Here is a 16,055-nt window from a genome sequence, read left to right on the forward strand (position 1 = left end):
AAGAATATTGCTTTTATTTTTATTATTTAGGAAATGTTAAGAGCGAAAATAAAAGTGAACTATAATTTAAACCAATTATTACCATCGGCAACACAACATCCCCGTTTTCCAATTACACACTAGAGCGCATTATGCGGCCTCTTATGTGAGATTCTGTGAAATGACATTTTCCCGATTTTCCCAAACTGTGGCAACCGGGAGCCGGTTGGTCAACAGACAGCGAAATTTTGAGATAGACTTTTACTGTAACTCGATTTTCTCCATATCTAGTACGAATTAAGTTAATTCAAGTTATAAATCTTATTGTAAATTGAATAATCTTTATTCACTTTCAACCATTTCTATATAAATACTCAATCAAAGCTAACATAGAACTTTCAACATAGGGTACTGTGATATTTAGATAAGTTTCGGTTATAATTTGAATTAAAACAACATTTGGAAGTAATTAAGACATTTTATTTACAACTTATCACATTAGGTTTAAAATAAAACACAAAATTCAAGTGCCACCATACAAATTTTTTACACAACACACGATCTTAATATCGTCACAAAAAACCGCCACTTGAACGAGTCATCAAAAGTGGGTATCGTATTTCAACCTAATTTTAAATGACGCATGCCGATTTGGACACGATGTTTTGTTTATTAGAAACTTAAGCTTATAAACTATGTATTACGAAAGTATCGCAGCACTGTATTATATATATCTTGAGTAGGAGTTAAACAAAAATGGGTCAGAAATTGTGTCCCTTCGTCCAGCATACTCACCATGGAATCCTGATATTTCATGAATGTCAAAAAACTGTTCTGAAATAGTGCTAAATAGTGCCCAAAGGAAAAAAATAGTGCTCTTGTACTTGCGAAGTTATAGCCATAGTTCGATGAGTATGCTGGACGAAGGTTTCGCCCAGCATACTCACCTCCGTCCGGAGAATCTGTATACGCTTCAAACATAATTCATACTTCAAAAAATAGTTCCCAATTAGTGCCAAACGGTGCCCAAAAAGAAAAAACAGTGCTCGAATAACTTCGGAGTTATAGGCTTCGTTCAGTGAGTATGCTGGGCGTAGGTTCTACGCCCAGCATACTCACCTCAGTGCGCGAATATCGAACGAGCTATAGGTATAATTTACGTCTCAAAAAATTGTGCTTGAAATAGTGCCCAATATCAGTCCAATTTTTGCTTGACTTTTGACTTAGAAAACCATTAAATTTTAATGTAAACTTCTACATACTAACGTAAAATGGGGTACAGTCGTCGACACATGTTTTTGGACAAAAATATTAATTAGGCATGACGAAAGATTTTCAAAACCTCTTCCATAATGTGTGTATACGTTTATTAAACAAGAAAAACCCTATATTTCGCTAATATACTTAAATTTAACGAAGATAAAAGCCATTTTTCAAAAAATATTTATTAACTGTGCTAAAACAGCTCACAGGTGTCATGGCGTAGGCGTGACGTCACTCTTACGTAAATACGTAATTATCTGTATGCATAGCGAAGTAAAATTAAACAAATATTTAATTATAAAGTGTTATAGAATCTAATTTCAAAGTTTATAAGTGGTGTGCAGTATTGCAATGTGAATCTACATAAAAATAATACAAAGTGAGAAAATAATATGAAATGATTGTATAAATTTGACGCAGAGAAACCCGAACCACATATTCGTGAATTCGCAATTATATTTCTGTTCTGAGTCGATAAAGCATACGTGAAAAAATAGAATATAAATAAAAATGCGTATTCTCAGCATATTCATAACAACAAAATACACCTGCCGCGAAGTTGTTGTGAGTTGTTTACGTAGACGTGACGTCACGCGTGTTTCAGTCAAGATGGCCGACTGCAGAATTTCAATGGTTTATTTTATTGATAATCTCATTAATCTTAATGTTTTTAATATTTCTAAGTCACTATTTTTAATGTATATATTATACATTTTCCCTTAAAAACACTAATTCGAACATTTATGGATACTGTCCAATGATTTACCCACGGAGCTGCTCACGATTGGTAGTAACACAAAGGAGTCCTTAAACAAGATTAATAAATTTTTCACAACCATAGGTGGGAACTTGGCTAGGGAGATATTAGATAAATTACACAAGACGGAAGATGAACTCGCCAATCAAATAAAACATTCAAACCCAAATAACCATTCTATGTCCTTCATACCAACTGATGTATATGAAATTAACAAAATAATAAATGATTTGAAGACTTCTAGCGCACCTGGCCTCGATGGTATATCTTGTAGATTTATAAAGCTAGCAAAAGAATATCTTATTAGTCCAATTGAATATGTATGTAACTTAAGTTTAGAACAAGGTATCTTTCCAGACATCTTTAAAAAAGCTATCGTGTCTCCAATTTATAAAACAGATGATAAACAAGATGTCTCCAACTACAGACCAATATCTTTACTTTCAACACTGTCAAAGATTCTTGAAAAAATTATCAATAGCCGACTAATCAATTACCTAGAAAAAAACAATTTAATTACTGCTTCTCAATATGGATTCCGGAAAGGAAAATCAACAGAAGAAGCCATACAGAGATTAACAACGTTAATTTATCAATATCTCGATAGAGGGGACAAGGTTGTTGGCGTGTTTCTTGATATAAAAAAAGCTTTTGATACAGTTTCGATTCCGATTCTATTATCGAAGTTGGAAAGCTTAGGAATTCGTGGTCATGTGCAAAATTGGTTCAGAAGTTATCTGTCTTGTAGAGAGCAGTATGTGAGAGTAAAACATGATATGAGTGATGCCTCGTCGTGTAGTTTTGGTATTCCTCAAGGCAGTACGTTAGGACCTACTCTGTTCTTAACCTATATTAATAGCCTCCCTGACCAAATTGCTACTGACACTGATATCCAAATGTTTGCTGACGACACGGTCTTGTTATTTCACGGTCACAGTTGGGAACAAGCTCACAGTAAAGCAGAGAGAGGATTGAAAAATGTCACAAGCTGGCTTGAGGATAATTTACTCACATTAAATATTTCTAAAACGAAATATCTTTGTTTTTCAAAGACAGCCACCTACGGTCCATCCACAAGTTTAACCATCAGGCTACACTCTTTTCCATGTAATAGAGGGCAACTAAGTCAATGTAATTGTGCGACACTAACTAGGGCTACATCTATAAGATACTTGGGTATACTAGTAGATGACAAATTGAGTTGGAAAGACCATATCACTCATGTTTGTAATCGTGTTAGAAAGCTAGTTTATATATTTAAGCATCTAAGATCAGTTGCTAACAAAAAACTGCTTATCCAAGTGTACAAAGCACTGTGTGAGAGCATTATAAATTATTGTGTGACGTCATGGGGTGGGGCTCCTAAAACTATAATGTCCGAACTTGAGCGTGCCCAGCGGGCAGTGTTAAAAGTACTCATGCACCTACCATACAGGCACTCCACGGCAGATGTTTACGCGAAATCAGGAGTTCTTTCAGTTCGCAAGATATACATATTAAAAGCTCTGTTGAGATACCACCGTTTTACAGCCCACATGCTGCCTCGAACATGGAAGAGAAAATTAAGGTGCCCTATACCCACCACCAAGACTCATTTTGCAAAACGGCAACTAAATTGCATTGCTCCACGGTTATATAACAGTATCCCGACTAATGACATCAACAAAATTATAAATTTACCTACCAATCGTTTTAAAAAATACATTGTCAATTGGCTCCAAAATCTTGATTATATACAGACTGAAAATCTTTTCATTACTATTAAATAAATGCTTGCAACAAAATCAATCACTCATGCACACTCACGCAAACATAGGTACACACAAGCACACACACACACTCACACTCACACACACACACACACACACACACACACACAATGTCCATCGGCCCAAATCATATTCTTTTATTTTCTTAATCATTTACTTTGTATTCTTTCATCATTAGTCACTAAAATTTATTTTGTTAACTTGCCAAATATAATGTAATATGGAATTTGTAAGGGAAGGCACTGCCTTCTGAGATACAGGTATTTACCTAGTTCAGAAGGCAGAGCAATATTGTAATGTTATATTTGAAGTTGCTAATAAATTTTATTTTATTTTTTTTTTTTTTTTTTTGTCGTCATGCCTATTGTAGACTTCATGTTATTGGAAATAATTATGGTATTTTCTCACATGTCAAAAACTTTCGATTAAATGCATTATTATATATTTTATAAATAATAATAAATGAATGAAACTTTAAGCGTAAATGAAGTCTATTACTTCATTGCATTGTGTGTTTGTCTGAATAAAAACAGTCATTTGCAGCCAATAAAATTAATATCTTGAAAAATTGTGCGACGAAGTAAACAAACAAAGAAACTGAGAAGCGCTTGTTCGTTTCGATTGCTTTGTGACACAAAATGGACCCTTATCACCTTCAACATAAACATATTCATTTGCGTCGCGGGCGCCGCGCGTCGTAAGCCCCATACCTATTGACCGTACGTGCATCCATTACTGCCACACTATATTGAACTTTATCACATGAGGAATACAGGTCAATTCCGTAAACGTTGTGGTACCGTCCTTGATCCGGAAAACATCGAGATATATGTACTACTAGAGGGGCTATTCCAAACAAAAACATTGCGCGCGGCCGATGTGGTGGGGTACGTGTGGAACGAGCGAGGCGTGGCTTCAAGTTCAAAGATTAAGCAATGCGTGCAGATGCGACACATTGTGCAATCTGTTTACTCGGTACTATCTGGTGGTACTGATACTAGGGAATTAATAAAACGAGGATTTTATATTAAACTATGTATTTTAATTTCCTTTAAATAATATCAATTTAGTAAGCTTTTGTCGTTTTGTGTAGTAATCAATAGTTTTATCAGTTTTTGCTTCATGATGTAATCGAATTTTGGAGTATTGGTTTATAATAGCCCTAATTAAATGGATACGATGATTCAATGTTGATGGCGTTTACGTATAAGAAACTCACATTTTGAAAAATCTCACGTGAGATTCGAGGATGGGGGAGGGGTTGAATAAATTCTCACGACATCTCACCAGGGGGGGAGGGAGGTGCAGAAAATTTAAAAAAACACCTCACGTAATTTATGGACGCCCCCTTACTCGATCACAATTTTTGTAACGAATGTGAAAGACGAAACAATAAATACGCAAAGCGGCTTTTACTATAAACGGAACTACATTTAAAAATATACTTTATTTATTGAGTTATAAGGTTGCTTCCATTCTGTTTATTTACATTCTCAAAAACATCAATCGCCGCAGAGGTGGCTTGCGACAAAGGCGGCTTGTGTCAAAGGCCTCGGCGATATCATTTAAGAACATAATATTATGTACTTTAGGCAAACTTGTAATAAGATCTATTTTACTTTCTTATTAGTCCATTTGACAAGGATATTGGGTAAGATACCTATTGGAATAATTTTATTATTATGTATGTACTTATTAAATCCGCGAATAAAAAAAATTTTTTGTCGTGAATATAGAAATTGGGTCGCATTTTTTTAATCCGCGAATAGTGAAAACACGAATAAAGGAAGCGCGATTAAGGAACTTTTACTGTATTAGTTTCTGTGAATGTTGTGTTTATTTGTAATTGTTGTGCATAATAATTTATAAATCCTATTGGAACAACTGTTGATTAACCTTTTTTAATAAATAAAAATAGGTAAATAAATAAATATTACTTAATATAACCTACCGTTTTACTTTGCGTAGTCGGGTAAAAGTATAAATATTTAGGTACTACACCACGGTAATCTTTCCTAGTAGATATTGTATATACATAGTTAAAAAAATCCAGTTACATTTTTTTAACAGACTCATCGATAGTGTCACGTCTGTGCTGTTAGTCTATGAAAAATGGCGCGAAACGCAGAACGCGTGGTGATTTTTCGCAAAATGATAACAATATTAGTAAAATGCATGACTTACTCATAATAAGGAAACTTACTGGTGAAAAGTCACTCCTCGGGCTTTGTTTGTATTATGGGAACTGTTAAAACAATATCTAAGCAAACACGAAGGCATTTTGAACAGAGCAATAACACGTGTTGACGCGGCAAGCGGGGGGCACAGTCCGACACAGACTAAAGAGACTTGTGATTCTTACCTCTAGCTCGTGTTGAAGAGAGTGTAGTAGCGATCGCCTCTCTAGTACGTAGTACATACTATCTCGATGCCGGAAAATGATTATTTTGAATAATTTTGTCAGTTGTAATGTAAGCATAAATAACAGCAACTTTATTTTTCATGCATGATTTACTTCATTTGATATCTTAATCCTTCAAGCGCCGTGATCTAGACAAAATATATAAAATCATGTGTAATTTAATATTGCGATTCTAAAGTAAATACTCCCTTACATAGACAATTAATAATTTACACAAGACAAAAATTGTTAGAAAGAAAGTTAATAATATTGTATTCGACTGTACTCAATGTAATGTATGTAGAAGTTTACAATCAAATTTAATGGTTTTCTAGGTCAAAAGTCAAGCAAAAATTGGACTGATATTGGGCACTATTTCAAGCACAATTTTTTGAGACGTAAATTGTACCTATAGCTCGTTCGATATTCGCGCACTGAGGTGAGTATGCTGGGCGTAGAACCTACGCCCAGCATACTCACTGAACGAAGCCTGTAACTCCGAAGTTATTCGAGCACTGTTTTTTCTTTTTGGGCACCGTTTGGCACTATTTGGGAACTATTTTTTGAAGTATGAATTATGTTTGAAGCGTATACAGATTCTCCGGACGGAGGTGAGTATGCTGGGCGAAACCTTCGTCCAGCATACTCATCGAACTATGGCTATAACTTCGCAAGTACAAGAGCACTATTTTTTTCCTTTGGGCACTATTTAGCACTATTTCAGAACAGTTTTTTGACATTCATGAAATATCAGGATTCCATGGTGAGTATGCTGGACGAAGGGACACCAAAAATTTGGGTCAAAAATTACGTACATTTAAAAACATAGTTTTTGGAAAAAATATTGCAACTAACGGAACTTTAAGACATTTTCTAAGATTTAGATAGATTCAAGCATCAAAACAAATCAACAAAACAGTACAGTACTAGGAAATATTTCAAGATATAAGTTGTTAAAAGTAGCAAAAAATTTTTCATTTTGGTACCTGGATGCTATAAAAAAATGGATACGGCTTTTCGTAAAACATAATATTTTCAAGGTATGGCTCTTATGAGATGTGTTTGTTTTTTACTATCGTACATTTAAAACATCTATTCTAGTCATATTTCGGTAATGTAGCAGTCAGCAATCAATTAAAATTTTAATGCATACAAAAATATTCCTGTGGCATATCCATTCTTAGGTAGCATCCCAAAAATACGTATGCTGTTGACGCACCGGCTCCCGGTGGATACAACGTAGTATCGTATTTCACTACATATTTTCATGTTTTTGAAACAAATATAATGCTACCCTATGAAATATATCAAAACTAAGTAGTTTTACGTTTTAGATCTAACATCAACTTGCCTTTTTATCCATTTCTGGCTGAAATATAACGATAATAAAATCGCTATCACGCGTTCGACCTTGCACATGCTGATAGTTACAGACCGATTTTTAGTGAAAACTAACAGAACTATTATATAATTAGTATAAATAATCAATATTTAATAACCCATCCATCGTTGCTTTTAATATTCAGCGAATCACTTTAAGATTAGTACAAGTTTTCACCAAAACAAAAATACGTAGTCACCACGTGCGATGACGGAGTTTTGAATGACGCTAGTTTAAATTTTTTTCACTAGCGCTGCGCAAGTTTTGGCGTCACTAGCCGGCCTGTTTCTTCTTTAAGCATTTGTAATGTGTTAGAAAGGATAGGTTGATATACAATGACGTTGTTTATAGTAAAAACAAAACACTTGAACCCTCACCGGCCCCCGGTTGTTCAACAGACACGGCAAAAATGTGACATACCGGGAGCCGGTGGTTCAACATACGAGGGGTACGTTGAATGTTCCAACTACAGCAACGCTTCGCACAATCGAGCACTAGAAAAAGTAATGCGCGTGAATTGATGCGTGCAATCGATTTATCGTAAGTAAAATTATTAATTGTTGGAAAAAATTTTAAAGCTTTCGTTTCATTGCAGTTTTTTCGAAATAATCAAAGTTAATTCAAATTGTGTTAAAAAAATAAATATAAGTATGGATGAAGGTACAAACATTGAAAAAAATATTAATGAAATAAGTAATCAAAATCCAAATTACTTAAAATAACGGTAAATATTTTTCAACCCCACTTTATTTACACATTAATGAGGTTATTGCTAACTCTATGAATATTTTTTTTTTCAACACTGAACTTAGCGCAACCTGCTGGTGCGTTTCACGTTCCAATTAAGCATCAGCATAATTCGGCATTGTGCGGCACTGAGTCGCATTATGCTCTGTAATTGGAAAACAGCCCATATGTCGGGCTTGGTTTACGCGGGAATAACTAAGGAAAACAAGACGAATAACATCTCAGTCTCCCCGTGACCACGCTCGCTGTAAATTGTTCCATACGTCGGGAAAATAATATAATGAATAAATCGCGTTTAAAATCCGTTAAAAAGTCTTTTATTTCTAAATATTACTTACTTATATACTCTTTTAAAAAACAAGTTATAATAAATATTATCAAAAACAATTAAATTCACAGAGTTGATCACAGTCACACTACATAATAATTATATTCTAAGTCCTTTTAATAAATAATACATCAACGGGTAGTAAGGAATAACGCATAATAATTCCGTAATGTACAGTCTGGAGGCTCCCGCTCGCACTGCAGCAGTGGGATGCGTTTTTATGCTTTCGTGTAACATTTTTCTTCCCTTCTTATCTTCCTTACAATAATCGATATAGAACGTATGTTCCACAACTAACTTATGGACTAAAATTTCGAAATCAGATGATAAATCTTTAGACAAGTCTAGCATGTGGTTAAAGAATTTATATTGTGTCTTTCTAAGTATACGAAAACCGTTAAGAATGCATTGCAGAGCATGATGATACAGAAACAAAATCCCGATTCCCTTCGATGCAACATCGTCGCATAATAATTTAAAACATATCTTACTAAATTCTTGAAAGGTTTCCTCATGAATGTTAGGCAATCGGCTTTTATACTTGGCTGCAATTTTTAAATACTCTATTGCCAATTTAAGACTAGTCATTATCACATAGTTCTCATTGACAACCAAATTTTCCTGAAAACTATTGTTTATAAGAATGAGTAGGATGGGATCGTTCGTTCCCTCCAGAAATTCTTTATAAGAAAGTAAAGAAACAAAACTATAGATATTAAATCTCGCCATGTATAAGCCCTGGTGTTTGACATGCCACATTTCATAAGCCTTTTTAAATACGGGGTTCATAACTTTTTCAAAGGCAATAAGTTTCTTTTCGTTACCATTCTGGCTTGTTATGTAAGTAATAAGGAGAGTTTTGAACTTCCAATCCAATTTTTCAGTCCATATCCTATTCGTTATAGTATCGTTAACAATTTCCGCAACAAAATCCACTTCAAGTTCCAGTAATACTTTGTTGTATTCAATTTTTGATACAATATTATTCATAAAGCGATAACAATTAAGACTTCTGGGTAAAGTCTTCAAAAACTTGTACGAAATTATGCAATAGTCCGTTCGTACTATTTGGGGAACCTTTTCAAACTTATTTAACAAATTATAAACAATAATGCTTTCATTTTCAGTAAGGGTTGAAATCAATTTCTTCAAAGTGCTCCATCTTTCTTGAACGGTCGTGTGATATGCATCATTTTTATTCATGTCATTTTTAGTATAATTTCGTAAAGCTTTGTAATGTAGCTTAAAAATATCAGCACGTACAGAACAAAATTGTGTATTATTCCAAATACTACTTATAATTTCATTATGTTCTTCTTTAGTTAACTTTGTAAATGCTTGAAAGACGCAAAGCTTTTGTACAAATTCTGGCCAGTTTTGCAATTTTTTGACACATTCCTTACACTGAAAAGGTGTCATATTATGCAATAAAGCCTTAATTGATGAAAATGAGTCCTGTAAATAAATACCCTTAGCATATTTCAATACTACATCTAATGAAGGTTTTGGTCGTGCCACATGTATATTTTTTACAATGTGTTTACGCAGCTCTAATTCATGCAATTTGTTCCAATGAATAACATCATCTTGCGGAACATATGCATCTAAGAACTCCAATGATTCCTTCTTAGATAAAAGTTTATAAAATCTCTTATCAGGCACCATATGTAGTTGATTTTTATATATTGTTTTAAGATCATTAGCCAATGATTGTGGCCAATAAATTCGGACTTTTTCAAGAAATTTCGAAATTTGAGTGTCTTTCTGCGAACATATGCCATAAAATTCCTTCTCATGATTATACAATACTCTTGGATCATGTTTCAATGCATTTAACCATGCACTTTCTCTGGGATTTATTACCAATGATTCCTGAAATAAAACTATTCTCCAGACTCTCTTTCTATTATATAGTTGTTTAATCCCTTCCATGTCATATGGATCTTTCATTGATTTGATTAAACTCTCAAGTTTGCTAGTAATTTCTGGATAATCTACCATCTGCTTATTCCAATCTTTGAACAAAATTAAAATATTTTCCAGCCAGGAAAGCATAGTTTCATCTTCAGATGTTTCAATTTTGTTAATAACAAAGTGATACAGAAAGTCGAACATTTTACATTTCTCTTCATCATTAAATTTATTTTGTTCACGTATAAATGTATCAAAATCGAAAATAGCGACAATTTCATCAGGCACAGGTAGATTGTTAATAACAAAATATGTAATGGCAGACTTAATGCATGGTCGATAATGTTTCTTATATTGTGAGTATACTCCCATTTTATTGTAAATATCATTTAAAACATTCCATGTTTTATTATCAAATCTATGTGAGTGAAACTTCTTTAAGATAATGTTTATGACTTTAAGTCTGAATTTTAAATCACCTAGATGTTTATTCCGAAGAATGTACAGTACAACCTTAATTTCCTGCTGTTTCTCAGTACTACATTCCAATAAACGTGAAATTAAGACATTTTGGTCAATTCTTTTAAAAATCTGTTGACACTTCTCTTCAGGGAAAAGAGCTTTGAATTTCTTATTTGATTTGTAATGGTTCCAAAACCTTTGGAAACAATTTACATCAATATACTTGACAAAAACTAATTCATCAATGTAATTTATATAACGATTGAATTTACACATAAGCCTTCTCGGGCAGTGCTTCATAGCAGCTTTTGTGTGTTTTGAATTAAACTTTGGTATTTCTTTTTTATCAACTTTGTCTAAAACTTCAAAATATTTCTCACCTTGCTTGCTTATCACTATCATAGCTTTCTGAAGCATTGGCTTTTTCCAGTAATAATTCTTGATATATAAATTCAATGTTTCAGCACTAACGCAGAAAATTCTTAAAAATATGTCGTCAGGTATTCTATAAATATCTTCTTCCAATTTTGCTAGGATAAATTTCAATGAGCAATTTGGAAGCCATTTCATTGCCAAGTTCAAATCCACATCTTTCAAATAGTTGAGGAATGCTTCATTGCGTACTGGATCCTTCAAGTTAACACGAATGGAATACAAAAGTTTATTTCTGGCTGCGCACAACATATAAGGAAAGAGCTCTATGTGAAGATATTCAGGATTAACTATATGTGCATATTTTGGATCAGTTATTAACCATACTGAATGTCTGATTGCTCTAGAAACATATAACATATCTTCACATTTCAACACTTTAAGCAAGTATTCAACATTTTTTGTGCGACATGCAAAATCTATTTTGAAGAGATTGTCTATATCAGGATGGTTGTAATTTATGTCTTCTATTTCCTGGTTAGGATTGTTTTCTATAGCATTTTGAACTGCTTTGTTAAATTGCCTGTGTTTTTGTCCAAGTGTTTCTTTCATTTCTAATTTGATAACTTCCATTTTTCTAAGTAAAATCTGGTGTTGTATTAGGTATAGACCTATTCCTTATGTATTTTTTTAAATGTTTTTTACTCATGTATATATCACGCTCTATACTAAGTACCGTATAATACTATCACTGACTATCACTGCACAGTGCACTATACTGAGTAGATACAGTCATAAAATAATGTACTCTGTGATATGATGTTTAGTGAAAAATTATTGCACAATATTTTTTATTAGGTACTACCTATATCACCAATAAGCTGAAATTAAAGTCAAGCGCAAATAGGTAATGCTTTCAGATGATTGTTGATTTTATGTAATAGCACGTAATAGTCACTATGAAATTAATCACTATCAGTGATAAAGACGTTAATAATTTCAGCCGCAGCCTGTTTAATTACAATTGACATTTGTTGTGAAATAATATGAAACTGATAAAAATGTTTATCACAAAAATTTATATTAAAATTATAATTCATGTTCAAACTTATAGCTGTACTATTTTATTATAATAAAATTTGTAAATATTTACAAAAATTTTCTTCATGTCCGTGTCTATTATTTTATTTTTGTGTCAATAGTCAATACACAATTGACAAATCATAAATGACATCTATATTATGTCACCGGCAGATAACGATCCGCAAGACGCATGTTTATAAATTTCCCAGGATTCAGGATATTTATAAACTTTCATAGGATTATAAATAAGAAACAAATTGTATTATTTTATGCCCATATTTTTGAAGATTGATAAGCTTACCGAACTCGCATGTAAAAAATTCACTCAGGCGTAAAATTAGAGATCAGTATGCACAGGCCTCGGAGGCACTGCAGGCAGTCCGCAGTATGTTATTTTATTCGCGATTCGCGTTTTAAACTTCAGAGCAAAATTAAAAGCTCTTCTGTGATTGGTCAACCATTTAGAAACATAAGTTAAGGAATGGATGGATTGGATCTGTGGATTGGATGGATTAAATGATTAGTTAGAAACTCTCGTTTAAAATCCTACGAAAGTTTATTTCCTAGGAAATTTATAAAAAAACTAGCGGTCCGCCCCGGCTTCGCCCGTGGTACATATGAAAAATAGATGTTGGCCGATTCTCAGACTTACCCGATATGCACAGAAAATTTCATGAGAATCGGTCCACCCATTTCGGAGGAGTATGCAGACTAACATTGTGACACGAGAATTTTATATATAAGATAAATAAAAAATAAAATTGATTTATTTCAGGAGTATTTCCCATACAAGAACACAACTTCAAAATTTCTACATACAAAACATTAAAATCGATAAAATAAAATAAATTAAATTAATTGGACCAATAATAAAATCTGATATAATTTGAGATTGAAATTTTAAAATAAATAATTGTAATTAGCTACTTCAATCAAAAATAATTTTACTAATTTAGGTATTTACCACCTTCTGGGGCCCCAGGCACACGCACTTGTGCTTGAACCCAGTGCCCCAGAAGGGGACTGTCCAACTTGTGACTGAGCACGTTCAGGATGGTGTTAGGACTCCCACGAGTACGGAACATCAGCGAAGCGATGCGGCGCCGTATCGCTGTGTGAAACAGTGTGAAAGCTGTCTGTGTGCGCATGCGCAAACATCGCAGATGCACAGTAGCGAGGGAGCCCCACCAGCACCCTGAACGCGTTATTATATTGTACTCGGAATCGGAGAGGTGTTATTATATTGTATTTATAACTTGCGGATCTTGTTATCTTCCGGTGACATATATGATATAGTATATCACAATATAATTTAATATGTTAAAATCTTAATAAACCATAACACTTCTCTGATTTGAATTCGATTTTATTAGCTCAACCTCCTACAAGTCCTACACTAATTATTGTACATCTTTATATTATATAGTTTGTATGAACGGGCAGATTACTGAGTACACATACCCCGTTTTCCAATTACAGCACTAGAGCGCATTATGCGGCATAATGCTTAACGTTGAATGTTCCAACTACAGCAACGCTTCGCACAATCGAGCACTAGAAAAAGTAATGCGCTTGAATTGATGCGTGCAATCGATTTATCGTTAGTAATTATTAATTGTTGGAAAAAATTTTAAAGCTTTCGTTTCATTGTAGTTTTTTTGAAATAATCAAAGTTAATTCAAATTGTGTTAAAAAAATAAATATAAGTATGGATGAAGGTACAAACATTGAAAATAATGTTAATGAAATAATCAAAATCCAAATTACTTAAAATAACCGTAAATATTTTTCAACCAATTATTATGTATACCACTTTATTTACACATTAATGAGGTTATTGCTAACTCTATGAATATTTTTTTTTCAACACTGAACTTAGCGCAACCTGCTGGTGCGTTTCATGTTCCAATTAAGCATCAGCATAATTCGGCATTGTGCGGCACTGAGTCGCATTATGCTTTGTAATTGGAAAACGGGGATAATATGATGGGTTCGGCCGTTACTATACAATCATTTCAAGAGTTATAATATTATAAAGTGTAAACTGTATATTACTAAAATTATGTGTCTTGTGGTATAAATAAGTTATGACCAACAGATATGCTATATTAACCAAAAAGTAGTATATTATTACAGGTATCGTATTAACCATATTAGGTTACAAGGTGTCTTTAACCATATAAAACACAAATCATGATTCAAACCATAGGTAATATCAAATATACTTGTAGTCCGTTTGTTTAACAGGGACAGAGTATAGTCACGAGTCAAATAGACTTTTATCGCAACATGACAATCGAGATGACAAATGACACTTATATCTTGCTGCCAAGTGCCAAGTTAAAGTTGTGTTTACAAAAATATAAATAAAAAGTTTTGAATTATGTACTTCAGACTTAACCTTAAGATTTAGATACGTATGTGAGGAGAAAACTACTATCACAAGGTTTTTTCTTTACTTATAATATGCCTAAAATATCTACATACCTATGTCGTTACTAATGGATTTTCTTTCAGGTTTTTAATTTCAAAAATAAAGTTTACACGAATAAAACATAAAAAAACACTTTAATTACAACCTTTCTTATTACAGATTTTCGTCCAATAGACATATAGTCAAGCTAAGGGGGACAAGACGTTCACGAGTTGCTATACCTATGCCAAATAAAGGTCAGCTTCTTTATAATTATTCTGAATGATTTTTTAACTTAGCAATTAGCATTAAACGAATTACAGTTTTTTTTTTCACTTTTTTGCTATATTATTCAATGCAATTTTATATATCACTAATGGGAAATTATTAAAATATTATTTGAAGTTTAACATGGTCAAGGCAATTCCAACATTGTTTGTTGTCTATTTTCAAATTGTAAAAAAAAAACACACAAAGCCTCCATTTTTCTTTATAATCCCTTTTCAAAACAATATCAAAAATTAGAAAGCATCTTATTCATTAACCTTTTAACCGCCTACGTCGGATTAATCCGACAAATATTTTCGGGCCCATTTCGCCAGAGTCGTATATTTACGACCAAAATATCACTGCTCGTTTAATCAGCTTTTTTATTTAATTACGCTGTATTCTATCAAAAATATGTTTATATTAGGCAAATAGTTAACTAAGTAATCATTTACAGTTTAATACACTTTAGTCTCTTAATTAGAAGTCCCAAAAATAATGTCCAAAGTTAGATGAATTACTAACATTATTTTTAGAAAATTGTATTGATGTACAACGCCGATGACGACAAAATCCGACATGAGGGACGGGACATATGCGATACAAAAATAAACATAAATCAAAATATTTCTCGTTATACTGACTAATTAACTTTAAAACAAATACAGCAATTGTTAATAAAACATTTGTTTACAAATATTTGTGAGTATTTCATTTAATTCCTTTAAAATTAAGTAAATTTACATATGAAATGTCAGCGATTCAATTGATGGTTCCCATCCCTAGCCTACATGTTCCGAAACTTACTTTGTTAGTACGCCCTGCGCTACGGTCGGATAAAGACGACCGCTTCTTACGTCATAAACGAGTGCCGACTTCTGGAATTTTCCATCAGTGTTGTGCTTGTACATGAAGTTTTACG

At 33.0% G+C, this 16,055-nt stretch overlaps 2 protein-coding genes and 1 long non-coding RNA gene across 6 annotated transcripts in view; 1 reads left to right on the forward strand and 2 right to left on the reverse strand.

The window, feature by feature from the left end:
- Nucleotides 1-437: 437 nt before the first annotated feature.
- LOC149477088 (uncharacterized) lies at nt 438-7,987 on the reverse strand. Its single transcript, XR_016317735.1, has 2 exons — nt 6,985-7,987; nt 438-755 (listed from the first exon to the last, which is right to left on the reverse strand). It is a non-coding gene; the product is annotated as an uncharacterized LOC149477088 (long non-coding RNA).
- A 528-nt stretch (nt 7,988-8,515) lies between these two features.
- Nucleotides 8,516-12,118, reverse strand: LOC149477089 (uncharacterized). Its single transcript, XM_089711333.1, has one exon. The coding sequence runs from the start codon at nt 12,001-12,003 to the stop codon at nt 8,725-8,727; it is 3,279 nt and encodes a 1,092-aa protein (XP_089567459.1). The 5' UTR covers nt 12,004-12,118; the 3' UTR covers nt 8,516-8,724.
- A 2,641-nt stretch (nt 12,119-14,759) lies between these two features.
- crm (cramped chromatin regulator) overlaps nt 14,760-16,055 on the forward strand; it is a 44,661-nt gene continuing 43,365 nt past the window's right edge. For 3 of the 4 annotated variants that reach the window (XM_089711356.1, XM_089711357.1, XM_089711359.1), the window contains exons 1-2: nt 14,760-14,899; nt 15,047-15,123. In XM_089711356.1, the coding sequence (XP_089567482.1) occupies nt 15,111-15,123 (13 nt within the window). In that variant the 5' untranslated portion in view covers nt 14,760-14,899; nt 15,047-15,110. The remainder of the gene's footprint in view (nt 14,900-15,046; nt 15,124-16,055) is intronic. The other variant, XM_089711358.1, reaches the window with a different exon arrangement.

This window comes from Colias philodice, chromosome 26 (assembly GCF_061535455.1).
Source record: "Colias philodice isolate Cphi_HAF_F1 chromosome 26, ilColPhil1 Martin Lab GWU primary, whole genome shotgun sequence".
NCBI lineage: Eukaryota > Metazoa > Arthropoda > Insecta > Lepidoptera > Pieridae > Colias > Colias philodice.